Genomic DNA, 10,768 nt, shown 5'->3' on the forward strand with positions numbered 1-10,768 from the left:
ATTTTTTAGAAATAAAAATTATTTTGTATTTATATATGTAAGAAATAATAATAAGTAAACTAATTCTGAAAATTTGAGAAATTTTTTATCGACATTATTTTAATGGTTTGTAGCTGTAGAAGCTTTTTAAAAGGCTTAACCTTGACAATTTAATCAGCGGGTAGAAAAATATAATCAAATTTCTGTTTCTCAGGGATTTGTTAAACTCAACAAGTAAGGAAGGGCTAAGTTCGGGTGTCACCGAACATTTTATACTCTCGCATGATAAGGTGATAATCGAGATTTCATTATCCGTCATTTACATATTTTCCAAATACCGTATTTGTGTAAAGTTTTATTCCGCTATCATCATTGGTTCCTAATGTACATATATATTACAGTAGAGGCCCGCTAATCCGGGTCAATTAAAACCGGCCCCTATCCGGAATATAAGGAAATCCGGATTACCAAAGACATATCAGAACTATGTATTATGAAAAAAAATATAAATTTCTATTAGTTTATTATAACAAATAATACACATGTTCCAAAAAAAGCAAAAAAAAAAACTTGAACCAATAAAGCATAAAAGCGAATGTAGTGAATAATAAACATGTGATCCGGATTAGAGAATACGGATAGAGAATGTCGGTCCGGATTACAAGGGACATAATAGAAATTTTGAGTTTTTTAACCGTGTCCGGATTACAGTGGAATCCGGATTAGGCCATGTCCGGATTAGCGGGCCTCTACTGTATACAGAGAAGGCATCAGATGGAATTGAAAATAGCGTTATATTGGAAGAAGGCGTGGCTGTAAACCGATTTCACTCATATTTCGTACATGTCATCAGAAAATATTATATACCGAATTTCATTGAAATCGGTTGAGTAGTTAGTGAGATATGGTTTTTGGTCCATAAGTGGGCGACGCCACGCCTATTTTCAATTAAAAAAAAAAGCCTGGGTGCAACTTCCTTCTGCCATTTCTTCCGTAAAATTTAGTGTTTCTGGCGTTTTTTGTTAGTCGGTTAACGAACTTTTAGTGATTTTCAACATAACCTTTGTATGGGAGGTGGGCGTGGTTATTATCCGATTTCTTCCATTTTTAAACTGTATATGGAAATGCCTGAAGGAAACGATTCTATAGAGTTTGGTTGACATAACTATAGTAGTTTCCGAGATATGTACAAAAAACTTAGTAGGGGGCGGGACCACGCCCACTTTTCCAAAAAAATTACGTTCAAATATGCCCCTCCCTAATGCGATCCTTTGTACCAAATTTCACTTTAATATCTTTATTTAGTTATGTTTAGTTATGACACTTTAAAGGTTTTCGGTTTTCGCCATTTTGTGGGCGTGGCAGTAGGCCGATTTTGCCCATCTTCGAACTTAACCTTCCTATGGAGCCAAGAAATACGTGTACCAAATTTCATCATGATATCTCAATTTTTACTCAAGTTACAGCTTGCACGGACGGACGGACGGACAGACAGACATCCGGATTTCAACTCTACTCGTCACTCTGATCACTTTGGTATATATAACCCTAAATCTGACTCTTTTAGTTTTAGGACTTACAAACAACCGTTATGTGAATAAAACTATAATACTCTCTTTGGCAACTTTGTTGCGAGAGTATAAAAATATTATATACCGACATTTTGATACAAAATGGTGGCCAATCTTGGTAATCATCATTTTCTGGCGAGTTTTGGCAAGGGACGGTAAATTTAGGTTAATTAACACAAATTAAAATCTGTGTAATTTAGTCTGAATCTGACTTGCTGGTAAAGACGATTGTTTTTGGCTTTATGCCAGTTTTTCTCAAAATTGTGGGCTTGTAAAAAGGCTTTGGCCGAATAAAATATTTTAGTTACAATAAATTCATATCTACATAGTTTACTATACGTAATCTTACCATAAATTCTGCACACAGCAAAGACAAATTCGTAGAAAATGGTGCCGTTATTTTAATACTCTTGCAACATGTTGCTACAGAGTAGACTAGTTTTGTTCGACTAACGGTTGTACGTATCACCTAAAACTAACCGATATAGATGTAGGGCTCAGCATTTCGATCTAGTGAATTCGAAGCCATTGTGTGGCCGTAATGAAGTTCGGAACGTTGTTTTTCAGCCATTCATGGTTCACTCGCGCCTTGTGAGACGGTGCTGAGTCTTGTTGAAACGTCCATGGTTTACGACCGAAATGTTTGTTTGCCCACGGCTTCAAAGCAGCCTCAACACTTTCCCGATAATATGTCGCATTAACTTTGATGCCAGGCTCGATGAAAACAATTGGAGAGCGCCCATCTGCGGTGACAGCGGTCCAAACCATTATTTGTGGCGGGCGCTGCCTCCTGGTGGCCAACCGATGACTTGGATTTTCGTATGAACGGTCGGTCAAGTAAAGAAAGTTTTGGGAGTTTACAAATTGCTCAATTGGAAAAATTTTTTCGACAGAAAACACTATGTTCGGAATTTGACCGCTTTCGGCCAAGCGAAGCAACTGCTTCGCTCTCTCAAGTCTTACTTGTTGCTGCTTCGGCGTGAGATCATGGGCCTTTTGGAACTTGTAAGGCTTGACCTTGAGCTCATTTTTCAATATGCGTCGGATGCTGCGGTCGGATATTTTCAGTTCTTTAGCCATTTGATTGTCATTCAGCAAATGTATAAACAGCTGATTCCAGTGCGACACTTGCGCGAACGGTCTGAAGTTGGTTACACTTCGAGAGCCGGACCCTGTATATCAATGATTAGGATGACGAGACGAGATGTTTTTGTGAAGGGTATGTAGCTTCGGTGCAGCCGAAGTTAACGATTTTACTTGTTTTGGCTTGAGTGCATAAAATTTAGCCAAAGTCGAACTTTCCTGCTTTAAGTACCATATACTTACCTTCCATCAAGCAAAATAGGTTGCACGATTATTACATGTGTTCTTCCTAGTACATATTTATTTATTTGAGTTAACGGAAAAGAAGCCAGAGACACCAAGAGAGCAAACAATCGACTATTACTGCCACAAATTTTATTGTCGATTTCCAAATTTTAATTGGCAGCAAATGCGGGAGCAGCACCCATTGCAACTGGTTGTGGGCGCAGAGGCGGCAACGAGTTGAAGGCAAAGCTGCAGTGATTTAAGGATCTTAGATATGTATATACATATGTATGTGTTTTTAGTTGTTGTATCTAACAATTTGTTGTTGTTGCTGCTGTTGTTGTTTTTGTTGATCATGCGGTTATGCAGTTGGCGATTTGTGTCTTCAATTGTCTGCCGCGTCGCCTACTTGACACTTGTGGAGTTTCCCTAATTGCTGTTGTTGTTCTTGTTGTGGTTGCTGTTGCATTCCTGTGGAATTTGTTGTTGCGCCTGCAATAATATTGACATTGTCGCTACTTCTGCGGTCGTTAATGTTGTCATTGTTGTTTTTGTTGTTGTTGGTCGTACTCTTATTGCCAGCAATGGTGGTGGTGGCAACAATTTATGAGCGCCTTCGAGCGACTTGAGTTGCCATTTTACATTATTGCCCACTTATTGGCATAGCATTGTTGAATTGAATGTTGTTTTTGTTGCATTAGGTCTGTTGTTGTTGTTCTTGTAGTGCTTGTTGCCGCTGGTGGCAGCTGTTGCAACTAGTTGGTGTTGATTGTTAACACCATTTAATGTGCGAGTCTTTGGCGTTGTTGTTGTTGTAACGCTTGTGTATTGTTGTTGTAGTCGCCGTCATTGTGATCGCCATTGTCGCTTTGTCGTTGCTGGTGACTTCGTTAGCGTAACTTTGATTTAGAAATTTGTAACAGCAAGCAAATCGCCTCTCCCCCAACCGCTCTCTCACTCTCCACGAACACCCTCACTCGTAAAGCTGCAAGCATTGTTAGAAATTTTTCTATTTGTTGTTGCGCACTGATCATATCATCGTTGTTGCTGACGGTCTGTTGGCTTGGCTGCAAGCGTTTGTTGTCCGCAATAATTCTGTTACATTTAACAGGGTTAAAAATAAGGCTGCTAATGCTGCAACAGTGGCTGCCTCACATGCAACGCAGTTCGTTGGTAGTTAGTTTGACTTTTTTCATACACAAATACATACATATGAACGCCACAATTATTTGCGCCAATTTCCGAGTGTTGATTTCTGTGCCATCGTCGTTGCATTCGTCGCGAAACGGGAGAAAATTTTTTCGCTGTTTTTTATACTTTTCTTCTTCTTTGTTTTTGTTAATGTAATGACATTTGTTATGTGAGCCTCTCTCACTGCCGCCTGCCATTGTTTTCTGCATCTGGCATTTGGCTATGCCTCCATCTCCTTCGTATTTGATTGGAGATTTGCTCGGGTCATGCCTGGGTTGTCAGGCTAAACAAACAAAATTCGTATGAAAAGTGTCATTTATTTATTTTAATTTGCAGCCATGACAGTTCGTTTGGTTTAGTTTGTAGTTTTGACACTCGCGTGACAGTTTCTTTTCGATTAACAGTTGCCAATCTCGAAACTTAAACAATATGCTCACTTTACACTTTCTTAGGTTATGGTACAAGGAAGCGCCGCTAATAATGAAACTTCAATTTAGAAAGTTTGATCAATTTGTGACAGATTTTAGATAGAGAATGAGTTTATGAGAAGAGTGAACACATGGGATAAATGAGCAGGGTCAATATTGATTTCATAATTTAAAAGATTTTTCTCAATTAAATTCAGTTGGGATTTCAAGCAGAAATGAACTCGAAACATCTTACATCATTTTTGGAGCAATTTTAATAGGATTTTTTTTCCAAATCTGGAATCTCCACATGCCATCTTGTATATTGGTAGGTAAATTTTGAATATATTAAAAAAATATCAAGGAAAACACCCGTTTTCCAAATGTAAAATATTCTTTACAAGAACTTGATTTTTATCGGTCGGTTTGTATAATAGATATTATAGTGGTCCGATATCGGCGGTTCCGACAAATCAGCAGCTGTTTTTGAGGATCCAAAATTTCAATTAGATCTTTCAAACCTAAGAGACTAATTCCCGTATATGCAGACGAACTGATAGAAGGACATGGTTGAATCGGCTCTGGTCGTCACGCTTATCATTCATGTTATGTATGTACTTTATAGGGTCTCCGACGTTTACTTCTGGATGTTAAAAATCTTGTGGCAACTTTAATATACTCTGTTCTGGAGTTATTATATTTGAGATACTTCTATTTAATTTAGCTCTTTACAACTTATATGAGCTCTACTTCGATTATAACATGGTCGCAATAGCTTCGAATGATGAAAATTAGTTTTTAACTGCCATTTCATTACTCTTCCGAACATATCGGGAAGAATGGCTATGATTTTAGCAAAATTCGTCAATTGAACTCGTTATTGGTCCGAGGATTGTGTGTAAAATTTCAAATCGATTCTTCAAAAACTGAGGGCCTTGTTCGCGTATATACCGAAAGACAGACGAGCATGGCTAAATCGACTCAATCTTGTCGCGTTGGTCATTTATATATTTATTTATATAGGGTGGTCGAAAAAGTATTTTCGTATTTCTAACCAAACTTCAACTTACTTCTTTTTTTATATTTATAATGAACTTTAATGAACCAAATGTATACCATTTTGGTCGAGCACTTTTTACCATTTTTCCGCTAGAAACATTATTCCATCAGTGTAAAACTTTTCTGGTTTCTCGGCGAAAAAAAACTGCGACAAGTAATTTTCACAGGCTTTACTTGAAGTTAACGTTACTCCATTAAAGGAGTTCTGCATTTACCGAAACAAATGGTAGTCCGATGGTGCAAGGTCAGGGTTATATGGTGGATGCATCAAAACTTTCCAGTCACGCTCTCCCAGTTTTTGTCGAGTCATCAAAAATGTGTGTGGTCTAGCGTTGTCCCAATGGAAGACGAAGCCCTTTCTGTTGTCAATTCTGGCCGTTACTTTTCGAATGATTTCTTTAATCTTATCAGATGTTGTCAGTGAAATGTAGAATCAATCGTTTGAGCAGGCTAGAGCAGCTCATAGTGGATGCGTCCTTTCCAATCCCACCAAATACTCAGCATAACCTTTCGAGGCATCAATCCGGGCTTAGCGACCATTTGTTGAGCTTCACCATTCTTGGACCATAATCTTTTTCGCACATTATTGTCGTATTTGATTCACTTTTCGTCTCCTGTTTCCATTCGCTTCAGAAAAGGTTCGATTTTATTTCGTTTCAGCGAAGAATCGCAGATGTTAATTCGGTCCATTTAATTTTTCACAGACAATTCATGTGCATCGAGCTTCTTTTTGTAGCCAGCCTTTTTAAAATGGTTCAAAACCGTTTGATGATGAATGTTAAGTCATGGCTGCTTATGAGACGGTCCTTGTCGCTCCTTTCCATAATTTCATCGACTTTTTCAACGATAGGTCGACCAGAGCGAGGTGCATCTTTCACATCGAAATTAATACTATTTCTAAATCCCATCTCTATAAATGCGGTCGCTACATGAAAGAGAGCAGATTGATTAAAATTATTTATTTTAGTATCACGCGCATTATGTTTGTATCTATTGCTATTAAATGATAAGATAAGTAACCGTTATAGAGCCTAAAGTAGCTTTCAAATTTACCCGCCTCAATAAAATTGAATACGAAGAGCTATCTGTAAAACTCATTGTGCATTGTGAGTTAATCAAAACTTTTTCCTCCTCTGAAGAGCTTCGTTTCCCCTTCAACATCCAGCACCACCACGCTTTTGAATGCAATAAGGCGATAAGGCATTGCAAAAATAACTAATAAATTTAGATAACGAACTGTAAAATCTGAAGTATTTGAAGTGATCAGTAGGTATAAAAGTGCGCCACGCGAGCTCCATTGTTTCCATTCTACAATTGAAGCCCCATGAAATACGGAAGATAAAAATTTTCAATTTGAGGGCAGCATTGCAATGACAAATAACGAAAAGTGCAGCGAAGGTGACTTCACTTTCCCGGAATGGTTGAACGAGGCATTTTTCCAAAACGTTCTGAAAAGCATCGAAACTGAAAACGCGAAGGTGTGTGTGCATATTACAAAATCACAGCTTTTTGAAATAAAACTTCAATTTTTAGATCGCCAATTTAGAGCTGAAACCAGGCACATTGAAAAATGATAACTACGCAAGCATTTTGTTTCGAGCCAAAGTTACTTACAGATTGCCGTCGCAGCCAACACAAGAGAAGGTTTCATCGTTCATATTAAAAGTCGAACCATTTATAGAGGGAAACAAGAAAGAAGTGATGAAAAATTATAGTTATTTCGATACGGAAATAACCATATATACGAAAGTGCTGCCGATGATCGAAAAGGTGCTGAGACAATATGGCGACAACACCATTTTGGGACCAAAGTGAGTACACCGAATTGAAATTGAAAAATAAACAACAGTTTGACAATGAAAGTAAATTTTTAAATATATTTTGGAAAAGGCTCATCGCCTCGAGCACCACCGCACCGTCATATGTTGTTTTTGAAGATTTAGCACTCAAAGGTTACACCACAATAGGGTACCGCCATCCTAATTTGGAGGAAATGAAAATTACACTTCTCAAACTGGCAAAATTGCATGCCATCAGCTACAAATTGTGCAAGGAAGAGGTGAGGAAAACAAACATATTTTGAAACTAAAATTTCTTTCAATATTATATTGAACTAATTGGCTTGTTCGCAACTTTTTAGGAGGACAATATCATAACGACTTTAGACAAGGGCTCAATGAACTCTGCCGACCCCAATACCTTTCCACATATTAAATATGGTATTGGATTTCTGAAGGAGATTCTAAGCGAATACGATGATTTGAAACCATATGTGCCGCACATCGCATCCGTCGAACATTTACTATGCGGAAAGTCGATCGATATGTTTAACGAAGGCGGCAGTGGTAAACGCGATGGCATATTTGTGCTCAACCATGGGGACTTTCATTTGAAAAACATAATGATAAAGAAAAATGCGGACAAACTGACTGATGTTATGCTGGTAAGCAAAACTGTTTACTATATAACTTAATACAAAAATTAATGATTTCTGCTCTTTACCCAATTTTCTGTGCGCAGCTTGATTATCAGATCAGCATATTCGGATCGCCGGCGATTGATCTTCATTATGCGTTCACAATGATGTTTGGCCCAGAAATGCGACGTGACCACTATGACGAGCTACTCTACTTCTATATCATGAATTTTCAGGAGACACTGCGCAAAACGGAATACAAAGGCCACATTCCTACGCATATAGAAATTCGCCAAGAATTGGCAAAACATAGATATTGGGGTAAGTTAGGGTATGCTACATAATGGGCTTGTCCGAAAATAGGACTAAGTCGATTTAAAAAAAATTATTGAACCAATCATTACAATTCTTTAAAAGCTTTCAAAATATGCTTCTTCTGCGTCGATGCAGCGCTGCCAGCGCGATTTCCAAGCATTGAAGGCGTCATGGAAGGCATTCTCCGGAATAGCCTTGAGAGCCGAGGAGCATGTTGTTTAGATACCCTCTGTCGTCTCAAAATGCTTGCCTTTCATCGGTCTTTGTCTCGAGATCATACTCAAAGATCCATGACCGTCACCTGTGATTACGTTATCCAAAAATTGGGAGTCACTTTCACGCATGTTCAAATTTGCTAGGCACACTTCCACTTACCGCAATTTCTGGTCGTCAGTGAGCTCTTTTGGGACTATCTTCGCGCACACCTTGCGCATGTTCAAGTGCTCCGTCACAATGGCATGAACCACAGATTTTAATATATTTAACATCTGGGCAATTAAACGAGTACTTAGTCGACGGTCTGAGTTCAAAACTTTGCGCACACGAGTCACATTGTCGGTGTTTGTCGAAGTCACATGTCTACCAGGGACCTCATCAGGGACCTCTTCCCGGTCCTCCTAGAAGGCATGGTGTCACCAAAACACACCACTTCTTGCTAAAGCAACTTCTGAGTAAGCCTGCTGATCATATCAAACGTCTCTGACGCAGATTTACCGGGTTTCACACAGAATTTAATCGCGTACCTCTGCTCTAACGAACGCTGCATTTTCGTCGAAACACGTCGCGCGAAAATGTTTGTTCTGACTCTCCAGGTGCTCCGAGACAACTGACCAGCCTTTTGTTCGTTAGCTAGGAACGTCCTATACCGAATCTAGTCGGTACGCGCACGCTTCAAAGTACAGTCGCGGCGGAAGAAAATCAGTCCTATTACTTTCCGGACAAACCCTTTATGCCAATTAGGATGTGTTTGGTAACTGTTTGCTTGCGATGGAATGATCATGCTGGATTGTCACCTAACATTATGGTAGTGAATAATCCATGAATTTCGTTTACGACAGAATGATCTTTTGTACGAGTCAAAATATTAACCAACTTGTATTGGGTTGATTAATACAAGGTGCGTTCCAAAGTAAACAGGACTTAAAAAACAGAGCAAATGGTTTTTTCAGCAAAATCAATTTATTTTAGTCAAAATAGTCTCCTTCTGCTTCAATATAGCTTTTTGCTTGGTCCAAAGCATGTCGATCGAGTGTTATAGCCCGTTGGTCGGTATGGCCCCCAGCATGCCGGTGCAAGCCTTTTGAATGGTCAAAATGCGATAAATCGATGTTTTGGAGATGTTTAATTCCATTTACATGAATTTCAGTGATGAATTCGGTTGATTTTTGATGAATTCACGCACAGTTTCGATGGAATTTCCGGTGATCACGGATTTTGATTGGCCCACAAGTTGATCTTCATTTATGTCCTCACGACCACTTTGAAAACGTTGAAACCACTCGTGCACTCCGCCTCGGGATGCGCAATCATCGCCATAAACTTGTTTCATCAATTGAAACGTTTTACTAATTTTAAAACAAAATTTAATGTTGGCTCTTTGTTCGAAGCTCATTTTCGCACGATACGATAACACAAACATACTGACACTTAAAATGCAATAACTTCATTTCCAATCCATGAAATATCATGAAATTCTCACTGGACAATCGATAAAGATAGTAGATTCTAACGCACCTGTCGACATATAGATGGTGACACCAGGGGGCGCTAAATTCAAAAAGTTTACTGTTTACTTTGCTACTGGAACGCACCTTGTAGGAGATGTTGAGATCTTCTGCTATCTCTGATGATGCGCACACGTCGTTAAAAATAATAATATCATAATTAACTATATCATACAACAAAAATTTTTGTTTTGAGTAATAACTGAAAACGAGCAGATAATCATGATTCATAATAAAGGAGCAGCTCTGTCTTATATGGCAGACGACAATTTAATGTTAAAAACTGTTAATGATATTGAGTAGTAAAATATTTACTTTTATTTTACATAAACAGGACTGTTTTTACTCCTCTGTTTCCTATTATTCAACTATACATTTGCCGATGAGAATAAAGATATTGCTGAGGTGCTCGAAAATGCAGAAGTACTAAGAAAAGAATTGGAAGACCCAAAACTTCTGGATGAGTTACGAGTGCTACTGCCAAGATTTCTATACAATGGCTATTTTGAAATGTAATAAATATAAAAAAACACTAATAATTGTAAACAATATCCTTGACGTATTATTAAGGATAATGTGGAGAAATAATAAATAATTGAAGTTATTTAGTTAAATTTTTTTTCTTAAATTTGTTCCTTGACTTTGTATGAATATTTTTGGTTGCTACATACTATACGTATGCGTAAAATAATTGTGTTAAAACACGAATTCACCGCTTTTTTAACAATTGAGGATTAAGCAATGCGTGAGATTCGATCAATTTGATCATGGCGATGGCGAAGTATAAACCGGTGTACC

General features: G+C 38.1%; 1 protein-coding gene across 1 annotated transcript; it reads left to right on the plus strand.

The window, feature by feature from the left end:
- Positions 1–6,802: 6,802 nt before the first annotated feature.
- Positions 6,803–10,546, plus strand: LOC126755885 (uncharacterized). Its single transcript, XM_050468605.1, has 6 exons — positions 6,803–6,993; positions 7,049–7,326; positions 7,406–7,574; positions 7,656–7,958; positions 8,036–8,252; positions 10,305–10,546. Exons 1-6 carry the CDS (start codon positions 6,886–6,888, stop codon positions 10,484–10,486), a joined length of 1,257 nt encoding a protein of 418 aa, XP_050324562.1. The 5' UTR covers positions 6,803–6,885; the 3' UTR covers positions 10,487–10,546.
- Positions 10,547–10,768: the final 222 nt, after the last annotated feature.

The sequence above is a fragment of the Bactrocera neohumeralis genome, chromosome 4, assembly GCF_024586455.1.
Source record: "Bactrocera neohumeralis isolate Rockhampton chromosome 4, APGP_CSIRO_Bneo_wtdbg2-racon-allhic-juicebox.fasta_v2, whole genome shotgun sequence".
In the NCBI taxonomy this organism is placed as follows: Eukaryota; Metazoa; Arthropoda; class Insecta; order Diptera; family Tephritidae; genus Bactrocera; species Bactrocera neohumeralis.